General features: G+C 31.6%; 3 protein-coding genes across 11 annotated transcripts in view; all 3 read left to right on the top strand.

Annotated features, from left to right (window-relative positions):
* The window catches only part of LOC130899950 (chromodomain-helicase-DNA-binding protein 7), a 64993-nt gene extending 48832 nt beyond the window's left edge, over positions 1-16161 (top strand). For 3 of the 9 annotated variants that reach the window (XM_057810154.1, XM_057810160.1, XM_057810153.1), the window contains 11 exons: positions 2309-2457; positions 3869-4213; positions 4315-5610; positions 6159-6312; positions 6407-6818; positions 7130-7255; positions 7667-8032; positions 8168-8923; positions 9441-9907; positions 10012-10350; positions 11635-16161. In XM_057810154.1, the coding sequence (XP_057666137.1) occupies positions 2309-2457; positions 3869-4213; positions 4315-5610; positions 6159-6312; positions 6407-6818; positions 7130-7255; positions 7667-8032; positions 8168-8923; positions 9441-9907; positions 10012-10350; positions 11635-11901 (4677 nt within the window). In that variant the 3' untranslated portion in view covers positions 11902-16161. The remainder of the gene's footprint in view (positions 1-2308; positions 2458-3868; positions 4214-4314; positions 5611-6158; positions 6313-6406; positions 6819-7129; positions 7256-7666; positions 8033-8167; positions 8924-9440; positions 9908-10011; positions 10351-11634) is intronic. The other 6 variants (XM_057810156.1, XM_057810161.1, XM_057810155.1 and 3 more) reach the window with 4 other exon arrangements.
* Positions 16162-17238: 1077 nt separating this feature from the next.
* Positions 17239-21456, top strand: LOC130899948 (uncharacterized protein K12H4.2). The gene is made up of 3 exons (XM_057810149.1): positions 17239-17556; positions 17658-17918; positions 17988-21456. The coding sequence occupies exons 1-3, from the start codon at positions 17286-17288 to the stop codon at positions 18155-18157; spliced, it is 702 nt and encodes a 233-aa protein (XP_057666132.1). The 5' UTR covers positions 17239-17285; the 3' UTR covers positions 18158-21456.
* On the top strand, positions 20213-27144 carry LOC130899946 (uncharacterized). Its single transcript, XM_057810148.1, has 5 exons — positions 20213-20658; positions 21843-22045; positions 22297-22477; positions 24029-24258; positions 24918-27144. Exons 1-5 carry the CDS (start codon positions 20306-20308, stop codon positions 25538-25540), a joined length of 1590 nt encoding a protein of 529 aa, XP_057666131.1. The 5' UTR covers positions 20213-20305; the 3' UTR covers positions 25541-27144.
* Positions 27145-27148: the final 4 nt, after the last annotated feature.

The following is a 27148-nucleotide window of genomic DNA, read 5'->3' as shown; positions in this document are numbered from 1 at the left end:
CTTCTGGTGCGACTCAATTTGAGCGAATCTTCAAACTACAAAAGAGAGCTGTTACATATTTACTCGGACTAAACAGCAAGGCTCACTGCAGGGAATTCTTTAAAATATTAAAAATTCACTCTCCACGTTCAGAATTAGTTAAGGACTCAATATTTTACAATGCAAAAAATGCACAATCACTTGCCAATTGGAATCAAATCGATATCATGTTTGAGTGCCACAACTTTAACCTGACACAGGTGTCGAATGAAATAATTTCTTAAAACGACTAACATTGCCTACAGTTCATTGAGGGAATTTATGACTAATAGGAGTCATTGATGACCTGTATACAGTTTTTTGTACTACTTGGCTTCTTTTACAAATAATAAACTTACTAATTTTTTATTTAATATATAATTCAGAATAATAGTTAATCATAATTTATAATTCAAGTATTGGGTATCCGGTATCAAATTTTCTTTCCTTTTTGTAGCCTGTTGACTCTATGGGGTCTGATCTAAATGGGCGGTATATTGAGGTAAGAATGAAAAATTTAAATATTTCTGAATGATGCCTAATTATTACGTAAAATTTTTCGTTTTTAGTTGTAGCATCGATATTTTTTTCGTTGGGATTGTTTACGAGCCCTTAAATTTTTCAATCTGCTAAAATTAAGTATAATTCGAAAGAATTATTAATATGAAATAATATCATTTATATTTTCGTATTTCCTAATGTTGATAACCAATTCTAATAATTATCATTGACAGAAATAATTTTGTATCTTAGGTATAGTCGTTGTTATTATTCTAATATTGTCTTAAATATTTATTTAAAATATCATCCTTCCTCTAAGCTATTATTTTATTACTGCATTATCACCTTTTGCGATATCAATTTTATATTTTCCACTAATATTTCTATTTCAACGTTTATTATATAATAATTCTAATATTAAATAACTCATTTACTCGCATTCATACGCTTGTATTTTCAATCATACACTTGTTTGGGTCTAAATTAATGATGAATCTTCTCAAATGTCAAATAAGTTATTACTGAACACGATGCTTAGACTAGCACTACACCAACACTCACAATTACAATGTCTGACGCGCGTTTCGATAACCAAATAATCATCTTCAGAGACTGAAGGTAAACTATTTACAGCAGTGCAGTTTACTTTCAGTGTCTGAAGACGATAACTTGGTTATCGAAACGCGCGTCAGACATTGTAATTGTGAGTTTTGGTGTAGTGGTAGTCTAAACAGTTTGTTCAGTATGAATATCATTAACAATTACAAAAATTCCAACTTAGATAAATTATTGATATTAGTAGTTCATTAATATCATTTTAGTAATTTTTTATCATATTTATTTTCCTCAATTATTATTTATGTTTGTTTTTTTTTATAATTATTTATATCGATAATTCAATATATTTGTGTGAACATCATCAGCAATTTAAACATTGAAAAAGAATCAAAAAGTTTTTTTTTATATAGTTGGACTTATAATTATCACAAATAAAAGGTGACCCAAAATTAAAGCAAATTTTGAATTACAAAGGAAACAGATTTTGTTCTCCGCATTATTTTTTTAGTTAATGATGATATACATAGAATAAAATTATGTATTGACTAAAACACATTGTGAAAACTACTTCCAATAACTTGTTGCCATATACTCACTCTTCTATCGACATAACTATAATTAAGGCTGAATTTAATATCTTCCTGTAATACTCAGGTGGTTACTCACCTACTTGGTGGCTTGGATTTTGTGACTCCATTCGATACTTGATCGTTAGGCTTCAGTTGTTGTTCAGTGTTGATAGAATTTTGTAAGCATCGAGGTACAAATGTTTTGTGAGTATATGCTTGTAGAGAGTGACTTGTATGTGTGTGTTCTTAGCTTCTCTGACTGATTCAGTCTTCTTGCGTTTTCTGAATAATCTTCCCTCTTACTAGTTGAAAATACAAACTTTCATTATTAACAAGAGATTGTTCAATAAAGAAAATTACACACTGTAGAAAATAATTCTCTATTTTTGCTACCCTCAACTCTCAATTGTCACATTATTCTTTTTTCAAGATTACCAAGAATTTATTGTGATAAATTCATACCCTGCTTTAATTTTGGAACACCCATTATTATTATAACTATTCTAATTGCAAATCTATAAAATGAGTAAATTGCGAATTTGTTGTATATTGCACAAAATGATAATGTGGTAAAAATTTCAATTTTCTTCCTTTTACTAACTTATTGCATGTTTACTAACTGAAATAAAATATATACCAAGAATTGATACTCATAATTTCAGAAGATGGAAAGACAAGGTAAACAATCTTTAGAAGCATTGCGCGATCCAGTCAAGGAAAAAGAAAAATTAACGATTGGAAAACGATGGTCGAAACGTGAAGAAGCAGATTTCTTTAGGGTCGCATCTTCGTATGGTGTCATATATTACAGGTATACAAATATTTCATTAGATGTTCAAAAATGTGTAATCAAAAATGAATAGCAAAATTTTTCATTTAGTTTGGTGGTAAACTAGATCCCTATTATGTGCTTCAGGCAGAGCTGCTACCAATATAAACCTTTATGCTCAGAGGTGTTTGAATTGAAACCCCGAAGGCTATTGCTTGCATGTCCAAGCCAACTTGCGAGAACCTTGCGAAAAATGAGCAAATACTCCATATTATGGACCAAAGCCCTACTGTTGATCATGAGATATCACTCAAACAATTGAATCAGTAACTGAAGGATCAGATGGAGTCTTACTGAAGGAACACTCTGAGTCTAAGAAAATCCAAATAATTCATAACCATATCAGTTGAGAAGAAGAAATGACATAAAATTGATAGTCAGTCTTCCGAAAGGTCCACTACCCCTTCAAATACCATCTTAAAACGATAAGCATGACAAATGTCGACAACTACAAATACTGCGATCAAAAGGCATAAGTACCTCTAAGGACACTTGGAGCAGTTGTATAAAAGACTTGTACTTTGAGAGGAGTCCACAAATTTTGGGGGTAGAACAATGAGATGTAGAGTCATGTACAAAATAAATTTTTAGGTATAAGTGCAGAGGGACTGAAAAGTCAAAACGATTGCCCACCCTAAGCCCTGTCAATATTAATCAATGATTTGTCTTATCGATTCTTTGCTGTACTGTAATGTTTTTCTTATATATATATATATATATATATATATATATATATATATATATATATATATATATATATATATATATATATATATATATAATTTCTAATCGTGGGGTTAATTAATAAACACTGTCTCTTACATTCTGTATTTATTTCAACACTACATTAACTTCACTTATCACTATCACTTAACTAACTTAAATAATTTATTTAAATTCTTCGATTACTTTCTATTTTGGTCTGTTCACTACGACTATTTATTATAAACTTCTGGAAAACAAAGAAACAAAACAAATAAATAAATAGACCTTGAAATATTTCAAAAGAAACAATATAAATAAACCGCCAGCTATAATAAAAACTTTTATAAAACAAACATCGAACGGATTCCGGGTATTTATAACTTACATCAAAAGCACCGCGCTTTTGTCGAATTTTAGAATTCCATTACATCCAGGCAGAACCGGCTCCAAGGTCCATATAGCGGACTTGTTCGTAACAGTACTTTGCTTGTAAACCAATAATGTCATATCTTGCTGGTATCTAATATTCATTGATTTTACTTATCTCCGTTTCGTGAATTTTTCTTTCTTAGTTTCAAAGCTTCTGTTGAGTAAATCATTATATGTAATTTTATAAATCTACATTTTTATTATTTCTGATTTTATTTCTTATCCTTTTAACCACAAATTTTTCTCTATTTCTACACAGGAAAAAGAAATCTTACGATTGGATCAAATTCAAACAACTGGCTAAATTAGAAAAAAAGAGCGAGGAGGAATTAACTGAATATTATAAACATTTTGTAATGATGTGTAAAAAACAAACGGGTATGAATATAGAAGAAAGCAATTATGACAATACCATAGAACATATATCTGAAGAAAAGGCAAGAAGAACCTTGGAGAGATTAGAATTATTGTCCCGAATTAGAGAAGAAATTTTGACACATCCAAAACTAGACGAAAGGTTGAGAGTATGTCTTACTTCAGCAGATATGCCAGAATGGTGGATTGCTGGTAAACATGACAGGGACTTGTTATTAGGTGTAGCAAAGTGAGTAAATTTTTTATATTTGATGAACTTACTTTCATATTTATATTAATTTTCTTTAAAAATTTGAAGAAAATACATACTAAATTTTTTGTTACTTTCAGACACGGCCTAGGAAGGACTGACTACTACTTGTTAAATGACCCAGATCTATCTTTTCATGCAGTTCTTCGGAAAAAAGTTCGTACTGATACGACAGACACTAAAGATGCTATTAAATTAGAAAGTCACGAGGATATTTTGAAATTTGATAAGGATGAGATATTAGTGAAACTAGAAAAGGGCGAAGGAACACTGAAAATCGAAAAAGTGGCACATAAAAAAGAGCCCGCAGAAAAGAAAATGGAAGAAGACAATAAAGTTAATTTAACAATAGTTAAGAGCGAGGTGATTGAAAAAGAAACGCTTAAGGAAGAAGAAGATAAAGAGGAGGAAGAAGAAACTAAGTGTGAAGTAAAAGAGGAATTGAAGGAACCTGAGGTAAAAGCTGAAGAAGCAAATGCGGAAATTGAAGATACTGAAAAAAAAGTAGAAGCCGAAACTGTTAGTGAGAAGGCGGAGAAAGAACCAGAGTCAGAAGATCTTTCAAAAGCAAAAGAAGAAAAGAAAGACAACAATGAAGAGTTGAAGAAATTGGCAGAAGCTGAAGCAGATTTATGTTCAAAACAAGCAGCTGAGCTTAAAGCCATGTTTCCAGACTTGGAGGTTATTCAACCTCTTTCGAGGCTCTCCCAAGTTGACACTTTTGTGTTAAGAGATAAACCGGCAGCAGGAGCTTTAGATTTTAGTGAAACTACGGTTGCGCAACTTTTCAATAACGCTGTGAAATGGCCCAAAGAATATGCCATACAAGTAAGATTACAGCATATTATCTACGCTGTAGAAACTAAAGAGTGGCCTGTTACAAAAAGCTTTTCTGCATATGCCACTGGCATTGGCAATGAATTTGACATTCCAATCCATGAAATACCTAGTGAGCCCGTCAAAAGAGAAACTTCTACTCCATTGTCTATTGGTGAAACCGAAATTATATCAGTTAATGCAGCCGATAGATTTGGTGTCAATAAAAAGCGTAAAAGGCATATAGCCATAGATGTGGAAACAGAGAGAGCAAAATTACATGCCTTGTTAAATAGTAGTCATGTGACTAACCCATTACCCTCTAAACATCAATTGACATGGGAAAATGAAGACTCTGAAGAATCTAGAAGATCCACACCTGTTCCTCAAAGTAATTTACAACCTCCTCCTGCCCATCAACAGACGTCAAGGATGAATTTATCTACATTAAAAATGCCATATGATCTTCAGTATCATCCTCCTGTAGCTAAGACCATTGGGCAGACCACGGTTATTCCAGGAACTAGTAGTACTCTTACCCCCATTGACTTGAGCTCAAGGTAAGATAAATTCTCTTAATTTTCTAATACCATCTAATTGAAATCTAGTAATTTTTTTTATGGAAGGTTTTAGTTTATATCTTTGAGTAACAAAAAAATAGATAAATTTGACAGATTTCCAATATTGGCTACCACAAATGAATTTGTCATTAGAGGCACTCGTGTGCTCCGAAGTATCACCGTTATAAAGATAGATAAAACTGACGTCAAATTTATTTATCTTTCAAAAATTATTAAAAAAACTAATTTTGAAACAGATGAGACCTAAAATTGAGAAGATTTAGAAACATAAACATATCAAAAGATCTAAGATGAAAAGTACTTGCTAGAAACAGGGAAGCTTGAAAAATCCGACGCCTGAAAAAGTGAAAGATAAAAGAGGGTTTTAAAACAACTGCACACTTTCGCAGTGATGTTTTCTTCAACTTTTATGTACTATAATTTGACACTTTGGATTTTTAGTAGTGCACTAAAGCTTTAAATAAGTATATGTATATTTGTGAGTTTGTGATAATGCAGTAATAAACAAAATGTATATTCTTTTTCAGCATTCCAAAACCACCTGAAAAGACATCTAATGTAGATTTGCAAAGTGAAGTTCAAGATTTTTCTGTTAAAAAGTCATCCACGCCTATAAGTACGTCCAAAACAGGCAACAAATTGGACGATACCCTTTCAAAATTGATGAAACGCAAGAATTGTGTAAGTATATTTCAGATTAGACATTGATAATCATTCAATCAATTTAATTTTTTTTCTTTCACAAAATAGTTGTCATCAAATTCTTATTTTCTAGCCGGAACCCGAACCACTAGTTGGCAAGGAAAAGAAACGCAAGAAACTTGATGAAATTGTACTAGGTCTTTCTGCTGCTAAAGAACAATCCTTGTTTACGCCAGAGTCTTCTAAAAAGCAACAGGTTACTCCAAGCGTAACTGTTACTCCTACCTCAGCCCCCGTAAGCACCTCACATAATCCTAATCAAAAACCATTCACCATAACCGTTACTTCCGTTCCTTCCACAGCTCCCTCTAGTCGTAGCAGTTCTCTTTCTCAAAATATTCTACCTTCGTTACCTACCGGTGGTAAAGACAGTTTCTCTACTTTCCTGGCACAGGCTGAACAACAAAACATGTTATTAAAGAAGCAACAGCAGCAGCAACAGCAACAACAGAGAAAAAGTTACGAAGCTATGATAGCTGATATTGGTAAGATTATGCAAATTAATATTTTTTTTTTCAAAATTACATTATCTATATATCATTGTAATCAAATTATAAATTATAAAGTCTAGACCATTTCACAGTATCCATATTTTAATGAAATCATTGAAGCTTGCTAAAACAAACATTCAAAGCAATCAAAAACTTTCAGTTGGAAAAATCATGTTACTACTGCTAAATGTAATTAATACTTGTTGTGTATTTGTTGTTTGTTGTAACAAGTACTATTTTTTGAACTCATTCTAAATGCTTATAATGCTTACGCAAAAATCAACAAATAATTTGAAAATCGATAGCAGGTAAAGATTCCTTTTCGAGTTTCTTGGCACAAGCTGAAGAACAAAATATGTTGCTCAAGAAACAGCAAGAACAACATCAACAACAGCAGAGGAAAAGTTACGAAGCAATGATTGCCGATATCGGTAAATAAGTTTTTCGTATCTAGGAATGAAATTTATACTTAGTTAAAAATCATTATTTTTCTTCTGTTTATTTAGTGCTCTATTTTCAATTTTCTTACTGGGAATCTAAGGTTCCCCAGTATCTTTGTTGTTGTTTGTATTGGCAATTTCTTACTTATTTATAAACATTGATGATTAATTGTAATTTTTCGTTATAATTTTGGAGATTACTCACATGTGAATATTTCCTCATTCAAAGATTTTGATATTTTTCATCCATCTAAAATGCAAACACTTAATTTTTGTAATATTTTTTATAGCTGCATGTCGCTTTAATGTGCATGAGTCATCGACATTTTTCATATTTGTAATGCTTCTTAACATCCTATGGAAAAGTATTTGCAAACTTCTTATATATTTTATTTTTAACAGGCAAAGTATCAGATTTCAGTTCCAAAGTAAACTCTTACTCACACGAGGCAAAGGTGAATAAATGGTTAGCAGAACAAAATGCTGCCTTAGCTGAACAACCCTTATCTGCTGATTATCTAGCAGCAAGAAGAAGACGTCCAAGGGTAGATCCAACTCTATTAGACTGGAAAAAATTAACAGGAGACGAAAATGTTTCAGTTATACATAGAGTAACTGGCAAAAAATTAACCGGACCAAAAGCTCCAACTCTGAAGAGATTAGGACAATGGCTGATGGAAAATCCAATGTACGATATTGATCCAAAGTGGTCAGAATTAGTGAAAGAGAGAGGGAATTTGAGTCATGATTTACAGAAGAGGTTGCCAGGTAAAATATATTCAATAGAAAATACGTATTTTCATTAGAATCAAAAATCATGTATAAATATATAAAAAATTATACGAGTCAAAATCATAAAGTCATTATTTATCATTAGTTTATTGAAATAAAATAAAATTTCAGGTCAACCAAGTGGCAGTAGCAGTACCAGTTCAAGCAAAAGTAAAGGAAATGTACCAGGTCGTCCACCTTTGTTATCAAGTCCAACTGGTTCAACTTCTAGTGTTAGTTCTGCCAACTTAACAACTTCTCTACCATCAAGCATGTCCTTCCCATCGTTGGGTACTTCAACTTTAGCCGGCCTTAATTCCAATCTACTTACCGGTCTGTCAGGATTAGGACAATTTGACCCGAAGACCAATCCTCTGTTGATGCCATTTGCAGGATTGCCTAATATGAATGCTTTGGGATCAATGGGTGGTCTAAGTAACCTTACTAATATGAATTTATTTGCGAATCTAGCCGGTTTGGGTTTACCTGGCTTAGGTAGTATGGATCCATCGGCTTTAGCTGGTGCTGCAACTGATACATCGAAAAATATCTCAAAATCTAGTACTAGTACTAGCAAATCGAGTAAACCTCAAGAGGCTCACAGTTCCAGTAAATCTCAGTCTAGTTCTAGTTTACCGACAACTAATCCATTTCCATTTTTCTTTCCAAATCCAAGTTTGTTGTATACTCCTTTGGGATTGGGCGGATTGAATCCATTTACTCTACAACCAGGCATGTCTGCAGCATACGATACGTTAGCACAACAATGCGGATTACTGAATGGCAATTTGAACCCCGCAGCTTCACCTAATAGCAGCTCGAAAATGAATAAACTACCCACTTCAAGGCCGCCTTCTGCCACAACAACAACTTCTTCAGGTAGTTCAGGTAAGATTACTGTTTATGTAAAGATGGAGGACCTGAAATAATATATTCTAAATATATCCAAATTTAAATATTTATATTTCTTTGTGGTATAATGTAACTTTTTTACTATTTTTTTTTGTCATCATTCTGTTAATTAATACTTGCACCTCTTGGTGGAGGAAAATTGGACAAGTTTAATATAAAGCAGTTTGTTTTTTGCACATTAGATTTGACTAAATAAAACAGTAAAATTTTTCTTAAGTTTGTTCTTGTTTCACTGGCACTTAACACATACAAGAAAGCAAATCTAAGTTGTGTACCATTGGTTCAAATAAATGTTCAGTAAACCTTGTTAGAGTGATGGTAAGAAATGTATGTAGTTAACAAGAACATACATCGTCTGTTCTTATAGAATACAGCATTTATTCAATTGTTACTTGCCACTTTTGGAGGACGATATTAGAAGAAGCTAACAAACATCATCCACTTTAGAAACAGTTTAATTATATACTAACGAACTTAATTTTTTATTTTTCAGGACAAGGTCGACCTAGATCATCTAGTAGAGACGTGCACCTTCAACAGTTACTCTTACCACCTGATACTCAAATCCTTGAAAGTATTTCTAAAGCTGCAAACCTAGACATCACTTTGAAACAAGGCAAATCTGACAAAAAAGAAGACAAAAGAAAAGCTCTAGAAAATCTACGAGGTATGCTGCCAACTGATTTCTCTAGTTCAATGAAAGAGAAAAAGACTGCATTACCAAATTTATCTGACTTCACGAAACTATTAGAGGCTCAAGTAAGTCAGAACTCCAAAAAATCTCAGGAGCAACAGATGAAAGAGGCGTTAGAGCATTTTAGTAGGACAAATATCGAGTTGGTAGCAAAAGCTATGAGCGAGGAACAGAACAAATATATGGCAACTGCATCATCAGTGTCACATAAAAGGCCTAGAGTATCTTCAGAATCTTCTGATAGAGCTCATTCAATAGAAACTGAGGTTAGTATGAACAATTTACATTAATTTAATCATGTGAATTTCAGTGTTTGACCATATTAGAATAGTAAGTTTTTATTCTTAACATATTTACTTTCTGTTAATAGGTAGAGCATCCTCCAGTAAAAAGAATACGAGATGCCTCCGACAAATCAAGAACACCCACGCCTCTTCCGACTCCGCCTACCCCAACTTCGACACCAACTCCCTCCTCAACGCCCAGTGTCACCCCAACAATGGCAATACCAACACCAGTAGTCCCACCACCAGTTTCCATTCCTTCGACGATGTCTAATGATCAGGAAGGTGTAGATATAGAAGCGTTGTTACCACCCTCAACGGTTGTGAAGGCGTCTGCGAGTCCACAAAAGACAGAAAAGCCGGATAAATCACCGGATTCTGGAAGATCTGTTACTCCACAAGAACCAGAACTGTCTGGGTCTAAAGTACGTACTTAAGGATTTCAATGTATTTTTAGGCCAAAAACTTTCAAAATAAGTTGACTCTGAAACTTTATATATTACAATAACATCCATAAAAGTTTTTCCAAACTATGCTTCATCAAAAACTATAAAATTATAATAACAAATCGACAGCTATGGACAAATACAGAAATTGCGTTCCAACGAGGTTCATTAGTGTCTACACTGATGGGTCGAAAATAAAAAATTGACAAATAGGGGCAGGAATATATGGCCAAGACATAGTCCTAAAAAACAGATCTACCAACTTGTTTCAAAACGCCCCTTCATTGAACAAAGACGAGCCAAGAAGAGTTACTGGTATACTCACTGGACACTGTCCAATGAATTACTATCTCAAGAACATGGGAGAACCTCCCGACAGTTTCATTTGAGCTTTTTAAACCTAGAAGAGGTAAGCCGCATAGCCTCCAAACAGGTAGCTCGTTGCTATAGATCAAAGTGTTAGCGAAGTAGATTCACGGCCTTAACGCACTAGATTGTCTAATTTTAGTTATTTAATACCTTTTATAGTATACAAAAAGCCAGTACCAAGGCTCCCAATCACAAAACTAACTAAGTATCAGAACTGGAGAGGAAGTAAAAATCAAAACTGGCCGTGGAAAACAAACTCGCAATTTACAAAACTATTATAAAGACAATTTGGATGTTTGGTACGCCTCGTGGTACGTTTCAAAAACCACACTTTTCAAAAAGACTTGAAAATCCATTACATACTAGAAGTAATCGTAGATCAAAGTACAAAACACAGACTAAAACTGCACATGAATCCCCTACCTCAACCAGACAGAAGAATCAAAAGAAACTGGCGCAATGACCTGAAAGATAACTCAACAGAAGCTCAACAGCTCACAAGCCAACCAATTAGAACTATTGTAAAGTTTTGATTGCTAATAGAACAAAATTATAAAAATAATTTGAATTGTATAAACTATATGGACATAAAATAAATTGCCTTAATTTGAGTACATATTACAATATTCTGGAATATTCTAGACTATAGTGAAGAACATTCGACAATATACGAGAAATATAAACTGGCTTTGTATAAAAACGGTATACTTCAGAGACGGAAAGGAAGTTGAATACCAATCTAGAAAAATCCTCGAAATTTTATCAAATAGTTAAAAACCTTCATCTCTGTTAACCTCCATTTGTTTCAATAAATGAGTAAAATTTATCGATATGTAACAATTTCAAAGTTTTTGATTACAATAAATACGATTGTCTAACAAAAACGTATTTCAGGTTTCACCACTAGAATCTCCTGATATTCCCAGTAAAGAAGACGAACAGTCGAAGGCCGAAACATCCGAGGAATCGGAAACGCCCCCTAAGAAAAACGCGAAACGTACCCGAGGCAAACGCAAATCGGGTGAAGTTCCCATCGATCACGAATCAGTGATAGCGAAGAAGAATTTACGTTCAAGTGCTAGTCGATCTGCAGCCGCTGCGGCAGCCAGACAAAAAATGGAAGCTGAAAACGCGCAACGGGAGAGTGAGAACAATTCATAATTTATTATTTCTGTTTATTGTTTATTTTTGCGGATTGGTTAGTGCTCGGAACTTAACGACGCGTTTATAAGTTGGATCCTTTTATTGAAAGTGGAATTTTCAAATTTCACATTTTGCGTACTGAAAATTTCACTTATTAATCTTTGAATAGAGGATGTGAAATTACACAATTAATGCTCCTGCCTAATTACTTCGACAACAGTTTAATTATTGATATACTTTGAAGTTATAAAAAATATTAACCACTTTTTGAATAATATATCTAATCTAGGATCTGACTTATACTTACTTAATCGTCGATTTGTTGTACAGTCGTGTGGGTATTGGGTGAACTGTGATACAACGTTATAGAACACTTTTTAAAGTGATTTTGTGGTGTATATTTGTCATTAAAACTGATGATTGTTACAATTACGCTTGAGAAAAATATAATATGTATTCCCCATTTTTAATGATTAACAATATTTAGGATATAATTACTGAAAAATCTAGTAGGCTTAACAAATGACAACTAGTATTGTTATACAACTATCTAAAACAGGAAATGGTTTAATAACGCCAAATATATGGGACATAACCAGAATCATTATATAATATATTGTTTTCTTTTTTAATTTTTTAAAGATAATCTTTAAACAAAGCTCTTATACAGTTTTCAGAGTTTGTATGGAGTTATGGAGTTAGTATTATTGAGGGTAATCGCGTTTGAATTGGCCACTCGAGGCGGTGATGTAGAATGAGGTCTCTAAAATGTCATGTCACTGCTTTGATTTTTGTCTTTTCTTATCAAAACATAACTCATCACAACTTGTTCTATATTTTCTTAAGTGTCACTTTTACATCACGAAGAAGTGATTATTTTTTAAACTCAGTAAGAGGTAACCCTTATTTGAACTTAATTATAATTGCCTAGATGAGAATTTTGTTGCCTTTTTTTCATTAAGAATTTTCGCATTTCAGTTTTACTATATTTAATATAAAAAACTTATTAGGCCTGATGATAGTTTAACGGCACTAAAAAAATCTTCAAGATTCAAATACAAGAATTTAAAAAATCCAGATAATGTGAATTTCTAATTCATTAATTTATTTCAAGTCTTCAAAATCCCAGTACCTTAACTAAGTTATAATTTCTTGAGCCGTTGTGATATTACTTAATATAACGCTTACTACCACTAAACCAACACTAGCACCTACATTATCTGGTCTTTCGAACCTTCCGTAGTCGTTGGTTCATATCCGGATCAAAAGACCAGACAGTATAAATGTGAGAGTGTTGGTGTAGAGGTAGCACACAGTTTTCTTAGTGAACAGTATTTTCATAGCCCAATTTTTATTATTTAAAATTACTTTGTGGTTATGTTTCATGTTTATTTGGTGTTTATAAATAATTTAAAGTGTTGTATTTGGAATAAAAAGACTGCAATGGCTGTATTACAATTGAGGATGCACAAAATGGTCGATATCTAACCTAAGAAATGAGACCATTTGATTTTACTTATTATAGACAAGTTTATTCTAACAACAAGGATATTTTTCTTCAAAACATGAGATTTTGATTGATAATTTACATTCTCTTATACATCGATACCTTAGAGCACAAATTTGCCATGTTCAAGTAATGAATAAATCAAAAATTGGTTCCAGAATGGAAAAAGATTTTTTGTAATATATTTACGAAGATTACAAAATTACTGGATATCAAAAGAAAGTTTTATTACTTCGAAATTTCCAAAAGTGCTCTAGGGTATTGACATGTTCAAATACAAATGTTAATAGTGTTGTTACTGCACTTACATAAAAAAATATGTCTACCGCAACATCAACCATTCTTTAAATCGACTGATGCGAAAAAGGAGGTATCAATATCTTTCAATAAAATAACAATATGATATGACAATATAAGTATTAAATTACTATTATTTTAAATTTATTGTCAGTCCTTTAAGATATCGTATGAAGAGACGGAAAAAAAGACGAAGTTCTGACGCCACTTCACATATGTTAGTCGATGTGTGGAATAATGTGACTCCTTACTTGGAAAACAAGTATAATTCATAGAACTGATATATTTACAATAAATTTTATCTCACAAACAGGTATGATTCTCGATTGAGTCATCTCTAGTAACAATGAAGTGAAATTGATCAATAATAATAATTAAACTGATGGTTTCTTGTTTTTTCTAAAATGAATAATTAAGTTTGTGCAGATTTGAAACTATTGTTACATAATCATTATTGATAATCAGATACTTATAAGTCTACATTTAATAGAAATACCTGTACTATTTTGACAAGCAGCCTCTAGTAGGTTGAGTTATGTAATCATTAATTTATTATCAACTAATGTGGTGTATAATTATTTTAGATTGAGCGATATATGGACACCTCACTCCAATAATGTGTTATTATATATATATATATAGATGAACTGAAACAAAGTTCTTCAATTATTAATATATTTCTCTTTATTTATCATTGAGCAGAATGTGTATAAATATTTAACAATAAATTACTTTATACCTCTACTAAACAGTTTTTTGTCTTCCGTAATTGTATTAAAACGATTCAATTGTACTTTTTACATATTTTCTTTTTGCTTAATTTATAAACTTATTGCTTTATATACTTATCTACTCATAATGAAGAAAAATATCTAGATTTGAAAATTTCTTATCAATATAGGATATTATTAGCACAAAACTCAGTCATTGGGGCATTTCTTTTTTTCCAAAAAAGAAAAAATCTGAAAGTTCTCGCGACTCGAATGTATCGAGAAGACGCTTCTACGGAATGAATTGAAAATGCGTATTTTACTAAATTACAACAAATGAAATTAAATTCAAATTGTAGAATATTGTCTGTTTTTGAAAAGAACTAATGATTTTAGTTTTGTATGGTTGCATTCAGAAGTTTCTAGTTAGTTTTTTTGATTTCTCTTACAGTAGTGAAGCGTTCTCTCCTTGCTAAAAGTCCATAATAGCTCAACTGTAGCACTACAAAGTTTAATAATCTCATTTTTAATAAAGAAATATGTGTAAAGACAAAATGGTTATTAATTTTTCATCAAACTTTCCTATAATTCCTCTGCAGAGTAAATATAAATTAAGAATCCTATAAACACTATTTCCAGTATATCAAATGTAAGATGAATTAGATAGTTATTCAGAGTATGTATTTTCCATTTCAATTCTGATATTTAGTCTGATATTTAGAGGTGTATATATATACTTTTTATAACATTAATACTTCTTTCTAGTTTTAACCAAATTATATATTTAAATGTGACTAAAACAGAATATTGCACAAACTACAGTAGAAACTAAAGTATTTAGGTCAGTTCGGCCCAAGAACTTCATATAATGCGGATAATCCAAACCATTTTTTACATTTAGATTAACTACAATATAATGGAAGTTTCATATTTATACAAGATATATTAACGTACATTGAGTAGTGAATATCCTAAAGTAAAAAAGCCAAATTTTTATCTGAAATAACTTTTAACTCTTCATTTTTTGATCTAAACCAGATGAATTTGATGAAATCCAATCTGTTATCCAAAATATTGATGAAATTATTTTGAAATGGAATTTATAATCTACTTTATGATCACATTTTATATCAGTTTCCGTTTTTGTCCATTTCATCAAAATTTTCCATTTGAGAGGCTTAGTTGCCATGTTGGTAGATAACTAATCTTCATTAAAGTGATCACTATCTTCAATACAATTACACTGCTATGTCGTTTAAGAAAATGATTTTTTAATGTTTTTACTTTACTCAGTATGAATTATTATTTAAAAATTTAGATTTTTCCAAAATCTCATAATATTCAGTATTCATGCACGAACCTCTGACATTCTGATATGGAAAATCCACCCCATAGAAAATTATATGTTCTACTGTAATCCGTATCAATGAAGTTGAATAATTTCATGAATATCGAATGTTTTTTTACGTAAGGCCAACTTTTTTCATTTATTACGACAGGAAAAGAAAAATTTTTTTATTAATAAAAACATTTTTTTATTATTTGAGAGTGCTATAGTTTTGTTAACTAGAAAGATCTTTTTTTTAATATTACGTTCAACAATTCGCAATTTGTATATATATAAATATGTTAGGCATAATAACGAAATCATTTTTTTTAAATACGGTGTGTGAAGAGTGTAAATAAAATCTAGTGTTTTTTTATTTTTCCTTTTTTTTCAATGTACGTGTAGTGGAGTCATAAATAAATTAAAAAATAGAAACACTTAATTTGTTTCATTGGTTTCTCGCTACTATCCTATTTTTCGTTCTGCTACTCTTCCCACTCCCACATATTATTCTGGTGGAATAATCTCAAATTTGAACTTCTGGACACGATATCGTTTCACTGTTGTTCAGCATTGTTGGGTGGTGTTAACTTTTCTCACACCAACTCAATGGGTTCGTAAACGTGGCAATACTCCCGGTGAAATAAGGCAACTTCACGGTATTTACATTCTTTGTAAAAACAACAGCCTGGGTCTTTGCTACGGTAAACTCAATCAGATTGCTTTCACCCCACTCCAGAATGTTTTTAAAATCGGTATAGATAGCGATGATCTATTGCTACCTACGAATTTGGGTGTTGATCGAGTTTATTGGGGCGCCACCAGTGTGCTTTCGTCAGCAAAGCAGTTTTGCCGAATAGAGCATTGATGATGTACAGAAGAAAGAACGTCGATGATAACATGCATCCCTGGGGAATACCATCGTTCACCTCAAACCTTTCTGAGGTGCGGCCATCGACAGCGACCTGAATGGATCGATCTTCAAAGAAGCTACTGAGCCAGTAGATAAGTGAAGATAACGAACCGTTATTTAGAAGGCTGGCATGCCGAATCCTGTCAAAAGCCTTGCCATGTCCAGTGCGATTGCTCGGAATTCCCCAATTTCTCTATAGCTTCAGTTCATAAGTTGGGAGACATAGGTCAGGAAATCTGTTAACAGCGATTTATCCGCTCACATGGATTTTACAAATTTCAACCAAGATATTTTTATGTCAAAAAGCCAGAAAATATAAATCCCTAAACAACGTCTTTAAAAAAAACAAAAATAAATCAACAGACGTTCACATTTACACACTGCTGTTTTGGGGTAGAAAGTATCTTCTATCAAATGACTATTTAGACAAGGAAAAAAGTTTAAGGCTATCATCTGTTTATTTTCCGAACGCTAGTGAACGTCTTCTGGATTACTTATCGAAAATTCATAGTTTCTTGAAGTCCTAAAATAATGTCTGGGAATGTCTGAATAAAATATTAGTTTTCAAGTATAAAAAAGAAGATCAAAGCGAAAAAGAAGAATAGAGAAAATAGGTTATATCGTTACTGTAAATGTTATTTTGGAACGATGCTTTCGAATTTCAGACATATATCAAGATTTATTGCCTCTAAATCTATAAAACCTAGTATTTATTTGATAAGAAAAAAATCTAATAGAGAATCTGTATCAGATGAAAATGTATCAAAACCGTTAGGAAATATGAGCTCTAAGTATCAAGTATATCATGACAAAGATTCAGAAATTATATTAGATGTGTATGAAGAGCGTTTAAAATATTCACAGCTTTTGGAAGATGAAGAAGTTGAAGAAGACCGTTATCAAGGGCTTAACTTAGAGCGTAAGTTGATTTTGGATGTATGATACTATGAATTTGTTTAGAATCTTTGCCATAGTTAAATTTTGAAATAATGAAGAAGGATGTATTTATTTTTTTATTAGGTGGTATAAAAGGAGTATATGATATAGAGGACTTGGTAGAAGTATTAAAACGCGAACAGGCACAGAATATATTTGTTGCTGCAGTACCAAATGAAGTAGTTTATGTAGAATACATTTGTATTGTAAGCGGTAAATCTGTAAGACACATGCAATCTATAGCACAATTTGTGAGGAGACTTTACAAACACAAACGAAAATCGAATGATCTATTACCAAAAATAGAGGGTGAACGTTCCAAAGATTGGATGGCATTGGATTTAGGTAACTATATTTTGTCAATGTTAAACATTACTTGAAAATATTGATTCATATTGTATAAATATTTGCTAGGTAATATAGCATTACATATATTTTCTGAAAAGGCAAGAGAACTATATGACTTGGAATCCCTTTGGAGCTTAGGCAGTGAATTTGATGAAGAATATAATAAGCCAGAGCCGGTGTCTGATATGTTGGAAAAACAAACTATTTATCTAAAAGGATTAGAACCTGCTTCGTGATTGAAGGATATGAACAAATTAAGTTTAATGTAAATATAATAGTTGTTATTTTTAAACAATTTTTTTGAAGAATTGGTAGAAAATATTAAAGTTAGAAACTACTGTTCTTATTCTATCACTATACTCTTCATTTTTTTTGTCTCAATATGATTTTTGTTAACATAAAACAACAAAAAATTTGACTTTTCTCAGTCTTATTATTTAAAAATTGCATGAGTTTAATTTGCTTAAACAATAGCTTTTCTCTTTAACCCTGTTCAAAATTTGTTTTTATCAGTATATTTTGATCAGAAAATGACTGTTTTGAGTTTAATTGTGACAGAAAACTACTTTAGGCAAAATTTTTTTTTCCAAGTCTAATATGTTCAAAAAAGGGAGCTGCAGTTGAAAGTATTGACTTATATTACTATGGTAAAAAGAATCAATAAAAGCTTTCCCAGGAGGATATTACAAATTACAAAGTGTAATGTCTACACTTCTTCATCCATTAATGGATTTCTTGTTTTAAAAATATGCCTGTAATTGATGGTTGATGAGGACTACCTCATTCCTATCGATGTCACTGTGTTTTACTATTTTTCATCTATGTAAAAAGCAAGAGGCTAAACCCTATTACACTCTAGTAGTTAGAGTGGTGCCTGCCGAGTAGTTAGAGTGGTGCCTGCCGTGTAGAGATACCTGTCAGTATAGATCTTGAACTATGACACTCTTCAAATCAAAAACAAAACTAAAGTAATTTCCTCATTGGATCAAAAAAATACTTAAAGGTGAAATTGTTAGTTATCAAGATCTCAAGATATAAAGTGATTAATCAAATTTCTAATGCTCCAAATTTCTCATATAGTCAATTCTATGAATACATAAAATAGGAAATCTTCCAAAATCCTACCATTCTTATTTTTTTATATATATTCAAAATCAATTCAATTTTGTATCTATATACTTTATTACAATTTTTATTTTATGTTGGAATAGAAAGTATATACACACAATAAAAATATTTTTGTTTCCTCTGAAACTTCTAGGGTCTTTGATATGGAATCTAAAAATTTATTTGGACTGATTTTAGGATCTATTTCACTCTCTTCTGATGATGTAATGATTTCAATTGGGTTTATTAAATCTTCAAATACACTTAGTCATTTGCAGTCATCAATCTTTTTCTTGAGAATCTAGTATCCATACAGCCAAAGTAAACTAGGAATTGTTAGAGTTTAAGAGTAGTATTTCTTCATTTTGTATATTCGTAAAAGTTTTGGACATGTTTGTGGTAGTAGTAGAGTAGTTTTCTATTGGCTTGTGTTTTTCTTATTAATCTGAAGTAGTTTATTTTTGTCGCTGGATTTATACAATGCTATCGCCTTCCAAAACACAATTGAAATGAAGACTTCATTTGTTGAGTGTGTGGTGTACTTTATAAGGAATTTTTTTTCATACATTCGATACTGTCTGTTTTTAAATATGAACTCAAAAGTATCTTTGTCACAATTTTGAATAACTTCTTATGATATTCCGTTGACTTTTGACCATTAAGGTGTGAGTTTGATATGCTACAAACCATAGTTGCTGAGAAAGTTTGATAGTTCTTCTCTGTTCAGTGGTGGACTTGTTAGACTTCATTAACAAAAACTATGATTGGGTATATTAGGTATAGTGTACATCAATGAATAGATATTTTTGGTTTGGGAAAGATCCTGCATAATAGTTAGATACATGTTGAGTATATATATGTATTAAAAAAATTTCTCAATTATTAAGGTTTTTATAATTTTTTTCCATAAATTCACTTCATTTCATTGGTCCACAATATACTTGGTTGTAACAATTATTTGCAAATTAATATGTATGTGACAATTTTTATATTCATTTCTAAAAAATATAGAATGAAAACATATAAATAATCCTTTTATGTGAAAATGGTCAACACTAGAGGATAATATATTTTTTTGGGGCTGCATAATATTACCTTTTAGCAATATCCTATATTATGGTGTAGTTTAACTAGAGTGAGTAACCTGATAAAGAGTCATAAATAGGAATTGCCTTATCTAGTTTATCTGTAAGAGATAAGATACATCAACAAATATTTTCCAATAATGTGTCACAAAAAACTACAAATAAGTGTACAATAATATATTAATATGAATAATGGGTACAGTAAAAAATGTACCAAATAAAAAAGTTTTGTTAACATATGAACTTAATTCCAAGCAAGATGCTTTAGTAAATTATTTAGTACCTTCAGTTTGTGCATGTATTCTTTATATGTTTTTAATAGCAGCGGATATTGCGGTAATTTTTAGTCATTATAAAAATGGAGATCCTATTTGGGCTTCTCTAACTTTATTTATTTTATATATACCAGTATTGGCAAGTTTCATTATAATTATTTCTAATTGGGAGTTGTGGCCTGAATTTGAGTCTTGCTCAAAAGTGAATTTAATATGGTTTTGGACGAAAGTGTTGGAACATTTACTTTTTCCAGTTTGGAGTATGTGGAGGTATGTAAATGTTTTTTTTTTTATTTTCAAACTGTACAAGAAAAACCTTAATCGAATGAAATTCATTAATCATAAAAATAATAACTTACTAGTTTTAAACGGTGAACCAATATTGAAGAGTATTTAATCTACATTACCTTTTACTATCTCTATACATTTTTTGGAAAGTCTAAATACATTTTTAGACAGTTATTGCAAAATATTTTATGCCTTATGTTGAATAACACCAAAAATGAAGTAGTTGTTGAAGGAAAATTTTTAAAGCAAAAAGATGTTTAAAGCAAGGAGACCAACTATAAACAGTACTCTTCAACTTTTTATTAAAAATGATTCTGAGTATTAGTGGTATCAAAACCCGAGGGATGATTTACAACAACAAAACATAAATCCGTGCCTAAGCAGATGATGCAGATATAAGTAGAACGAAAAAGGATTAGGAAAAATGTTACTACTCTTTGAAAAGAAAGTGAAAGATTATGGAATACGATAATCAAACAAAAGACCAAATATATGGAAAAAGAAAGGGATTTGAATAACTTCAACAAATTAAAAGTGACTAAAGAGACTCATAAATTTGATGAAGTCCAGGAACTCGAATAACTGGGAGTGACAGTGACAGAGAAGGTGGAACCAAAAAAATCGACAAAATACTGACGAGTGGGAACAAAACGTTTGGAGCCCTAGGGGGACTACGCAGTTATAAAACCGACAAAGCTGTATGGCAGTGAGTATTTGGCCATGATCAAAAAAAAAAGAAAACAAAATGAACATTTAGGAGGAGTGCAGCAGTAAAAACAAGTGGAGGAGAAGAACGAATGTAGAGATCAAAGTTGAGATGGGAAAGCAAAAAGACTCCGTTGAATGGCTAACATAGATTGTTGAGTGAAAAGTCCTTATTAAGAGTAGGAGCTAAAAGTAAAAAATGACGTCCACGAAAAAAATGGATAGAAACATGAAGAGAAGATTCATGAATAGGGATAGACAACTGGCGTGAAACAGACATGAACAAAAATAAATGGAAGAAAGCAGTAGACCGCCTCTTAAGTCTTGGGCTTATAAGACCTGTTGAACTCTTAAAATTAAGTTAAAAATAGTGTATAATGTTTTATACATTTTTGCTTACATTCAAATCGTACTGCAAGTTATCCTATAATCATTAACTATATATTTATTTCGTTTCTTAGATTTGCAGAAAGAATATTTTGGTCTATAGAAGCCGTAAGAGCTGCGGATGAGAGATCAACTAAAGATGCTGTATCTGTCATTACATCTCCTCGGTCTATAGAGTTGTACATATTCTTACAATCTTATTTACATGCTTTACCACAAGTTTTATTACAACTCTATATTCTTATACGACATAACAATGATCTAAATCGCCAAACAGGTGAGATGATTTAAGAAATATTAATTTTAGAATCAACTATTATGTTCAAATTGAAGGAGATCTAAGTCAAGTGATTAGTTTTCTTGAGTCAGGAACACTTTTAATAGCATAGAGTTATTAGTATGTGTGTTTGTTTTTTGAAACTTAGGATATTTTTGCAAATTACCAAGATGAATATTGTTTTTTTTTGTATTTGTTCAAAAACTAAGAACAGACTTACATAATTGAAATTTTGGATTGTATTTTTTTAGAAAAAGCCCAAATACTTAGTCTTGTACTGAATTTAGTAAAAGTTTCCGTAACAACTACTTATTATCAACGATTTAAATCCCAAAAATTAACAGGGAAACAATATCCATGGTACAAACAACACGTGGCTAATGTTCAAGCTTCCAATGTGGTACTGAGAAGACATTTTGTTCCCCAAAGCAGGTAACTATAAATCATACTCTGAAATTGACCAATTTTATTAAAGCACTTCGATTAAGAAGCTTTTAAAAGAAAATAATTTTTAAGTATTTGTGGTTGATTTGCATGGAAGATACCAGAGGAAAAGAGGGAAACAGTGGAAGAAGATCCTAGAGAGAAAAGCATCCAGAGCTGGAGAGAAAAAGCGAAGAAACAAATGAAGTGGAGAGTAATTACAAGGCTATAGACTAAATGGTCTGCATATAAGACTTCTGACAGAAGAACATTGTTAAAAACACTTTAATATTTTGAGTTAATTCGAATTTATAACTTTTCCGCGCTGCTACGTCTTCAGATCGAATATGGCCGAAGATCTAGCGATAGGCTTAAACGCGCCTGATTTTTATTCTAAGAATAGTAGTTTGATCTAGTGACCAGACACTGCCATCTCCACACCATGGGCATCACGGAAGATCCGGAGTACCGTTGGTGCATGGAGGAAGAAGCAACTCGGTTTTAAAGAATTAAGAAACTCCTGTGGGTAATGGACCGCACCTTCTTGATTCATTACATTATCATTATGTAACTATATCCGATGGAAGTTTAGTTAAAATTAGGTTGTTAATTTCGTCAACGCTACTGTTTCGCCGTTAATATTGCCATTTGACACATCCATTCATAATCTTTATTTTCTATTTTGATGATATCAGGGTACTCTATTAAAACTTTCTCTTAAATCGCGATCAATTTTATTATCAAAATGAGGTACTTTCCCGTCTCCTATTAAAAGTAACTTTGAAGGCAAGTTTGTACTCCCTCCCCCAAATGTGCACTCATATTGGTAGATACTTTAAAGGTATGAAAAAACTTCCTTAATGGGGAACCTTTAGACAAGACTTTACAATGTCTGCTCTAGTTTGTCGAAAATCACCAGCATCGCATCCATGATGTTATCACATCTAATATCTCTAAGAGTACTATCTAGAGCCTCTACATGAGCTCTATGGATCATGGCACATTCGTCCCAGATTATTTATGACGTCTTGTAAAACTTTTTGCTATCTTTCTGTAAAGAAACAGTGGAATAAGTTGTGCGTCCACCTGCTAATAAAGTTGCAGCGATTCCTGACGACGCTACTACTAAAGTTAATTCTTGCATACATATTTTTTTGGTCACTTAAATGTTTACCCAACGCACGTTAGGGAAGCCCTCAAATATGAATAATTTCCCTCGTTTTTGCAACATCTTTCACTGATGCTTCGCTCCTAATGGTCGCAGTGTGATGTTATATAGCCTAAAGCCTTCCTCGATAAATAAACTATCGAACACAAAAAGAATTTTCCAATTCGAACCGGCAGTTCCTGAGATTAGCGCGTTCATACAAACAAACAAACTATGTATTAATCTTTATAATATTATTATAGATATCTTAATGTATTGTATATTCAATATATCAAAATTGTTCGTTGATTTATTATTTATTTTTATAACTGTTTCGACGTTTTTATCTGTTGTCGAAGTGTAAAGAGCACCAAATTTTACATATCAAGTATCCTTTCATATTTATTTCACAGAAATGAAGAAGAGAGGCTAACGAACAGTCAACTGGTTAATGAACATGATTCAGATCCTCCAAGATATTCTAGATTAAGTAGGAGAAGAAGTAGTGATTTTTATTTAGAACCAACAACCTCTGGACTATATCACAGACATACACTTTTAGAAACCGACTTTGATGAGAATGTACAAACAAAAATTAAAATTTTAGATGAAGGACTAGACGAAGTAGATGGACCACCACAATGTAAGTATTCTAATGAGTCGACTCTAAAATTCTGATAAAAATAGTTTCATTCATTATACATATAAAGGATATTGTTAACCTTACTTAAGAAGTATCCGGTGTCCATATATTCCGTTCTATATATTCAGAACATGAAAAGCACCGGAAATAGATTTCAGTAATGTTAAACAATACTGCAGTGGCGGATTTACCGTTTTTATACCTGTTGGCTACCCGTCTTCTGCAGCTTCTACACACCTCTCCAATTAGATTCTCATCTTCTTCTTGTCGATACTATTTTTTAACTAAGTTGGAATTTCTGGAACCGTTGGCGATACTCATACTGAATACACTGTTTACACCAACACTCATGATTACATTGTCTGACGCGCATTTCGATATCCAAGTTTGCGTCTTCAGAGACTGAAAGTAAAAAAGTAAATAGTTTACCTTCAGTCTCTGAAGACGATAACGTGGTTACCGAAACGCGCATCAGACAGTGTAATCGTAAGTGGTGGTGTAAACAGTGTATTCAGTAATAATATTTTTTGTTTAAATTTTGTAAATAAATTGAAAAAATTTGAAGCTGTAGGCTACAAACTACTAAGCCTGCTGGTAAATCCACCATTGAATACATGTAATTACAATTTATGGTGCATTAACTAATAGTTATTTTACAGATACATCTGGGTCATACGCAGTGCCAATAATTGATGATTCGAACAGAATTGTATCTAGCCAAAGCCTTGTCTCTGATTATACAGAACCAGACTTCAACATTTCTAGAGTTATAAACGTAAAAGGTTTAGAGGATGATGATCTTGCCGGAAAGTTGATAGCTATTGTTTGGTGGTTCACATTTTTATTAGCCAGAGTTTTGACGATATCTATTTTCGCATACTTTTATATGAAAGAAACTATCTACGTATTAACCATCCATTTTATATTGATTGTAGTTATTCTCGTTTATGATGTCAAATCAGACGCAGTTAAAAGATCTAAATCCGTATTTTTTCTATTTATAGGTCTTGTATATATTTTTTGTATAATTGAATTCAAGATTAAGTTTAAAAAAGCTACGTTAATTTTCTATGGATTCTTCGTAGTGGTTTTTATAGAAAATATTATAATGTGTTTGTTATGGTACTTGTTAAGAGTTGATTCTATCGAGAATGATTTTTGGTTCAGATACGTTTTTTATGTTATCATTTCTTGTCTTATCTTAAGTTTTTCGACGATGGTATTTTATTTTATTCTAAATAAACCTCAGAAAGTTACAATAGAAACAATTGTGAAAAAATAGTACAGCTCTCTTATTTTTTGTTCCATAAAATGAATTATATATCATTTTTGGAAACGTTCATATTGCCAGACTTACAATCAATTATACGGGAACCTCGAACTAAAAAAGTAACTTTTATATTATTCTGAAATTTGTATATTTTATTTATATTAATATTCTTTCTCATTTGTAGTTCATAGTACATAGTACATAGTAGAGTACATAGTTCGTTTAAACATCAATTTATAGTTTATCTATACCTATAAACTTCTACTTACAATACTATTTTGAATTTATTTATTTATCTATACCATTTACCTTTTTACATTATTTAGTTTTCAATTGCTTCTTAATGATCTGTACCACAACAATTGTGGTCCTCTTCGATCGCCTTCTTGTTACTTAACAGTTTATGCTCTATTTTTTTTTTCATCGTTTTTTTTTAACAATTTTGTTACTTCAACGTCATATCGTCCAGTAACGGTCCTTTAATTATCAATTTAACTTTTGTAAGCAACATCGTATGATAGAGCAATCCATAGAGTGGTAGAAATCATTAACAAAGGCTTTAAAAAAAAATTTTTTTGTCTCAGCAGCGTTTCAAAATAGCAGCTTAGCTTTTGATAAGGTTTCACACAGAGTTGTTATATAAAATCAAAAATAAACTTCCACGTAACTTTTACCTATTATTATTATATTTGGAGGATGAACATTTTTGTGTGAAATGTCAACATACAAGATAACCGTAGGGTACCATAAGAAAGTATTCTGTACTCTATCTAATTTATACTTCTGATCCGCCAATCACCATGAAAACAGAAATAGCAATATGATTGCTGATGACACATGTAAGACATTCAAATCCTCAAACCGCAACGAACAATAATTTACAAGTGAGTTTAAATAAAATTCAAATCTGGATAAACAAGTCTAACATGAATAAGTCAAATTAGGGAACATTTACTTTACACGAAGACATACCCACCAGTGACACTTAACAACATTTAGTTAAAACAAGAAAATGAGACAAAACACCTGGGTATGTACCTAGATAGGGGATTAACATGGTCAAAGCAGATCTTAACAAAAAACTGGGTATTAAATTCAGAGAAATGTACTGGTTCATTGGCAGAAAATCATGATTAAACATTGAAAATAAGCTGCTCCTCATAAGATAATTATTTGGGTTTCATCCCAAGAAACAAAAAAGCAGACCAACGTGTCAAAGAAACAGCATTTAACAATGAAGCAACAATAGCTAAACACCCTAAAACTTCTAATTTATTTACCATCTAGTTTTCTTTTTACTATCCCGATGTGTTCACTATGACATAAAATTCGGCTGTAAGAGACTCGTTTCATGTATTTTTTTCATTTTCCAGAATTTTAGATAAACAAACAAAAAGGCCTTCTTAAAAAGTGTCCCTATAAAAAATCACAAAAACAAATAATTAGTCACTCAAAGAAATACAAAAAAAGTAACCGGTGCTTCCGCCTAGCTTTAGATTCGATTAAAATATTACAGAAGAGCTGGCGTCACGGTCTATGTCAATTAGTAACAACATTAATCTCTAAGATTAGGTGTTATCAATGTAAAATTGTGAGGTGGGAATAAAATTGAAAAATAGT

The sequence above is a fragment of the Diorhabda carinulata genome, chromosome 12 (genome assembly GCF_026250575.1).
Source record: "Diorhabda carinulata isolate Delta chromosome 12, icDioCari1.1, whole genome shotgun sequence".
Lineage (NCBI taxonomy): Eukaryota > Metazoa > Arthropoda > Insecta > Coleoptera > Chrysomelidae > Diorhabda > Diorhabda carinulata.
The sequence above is the reverse complement of the archived record's forward strand: the minus strand, read 5'-3'. Positions and strand labels throughout refer to the sequence as shown.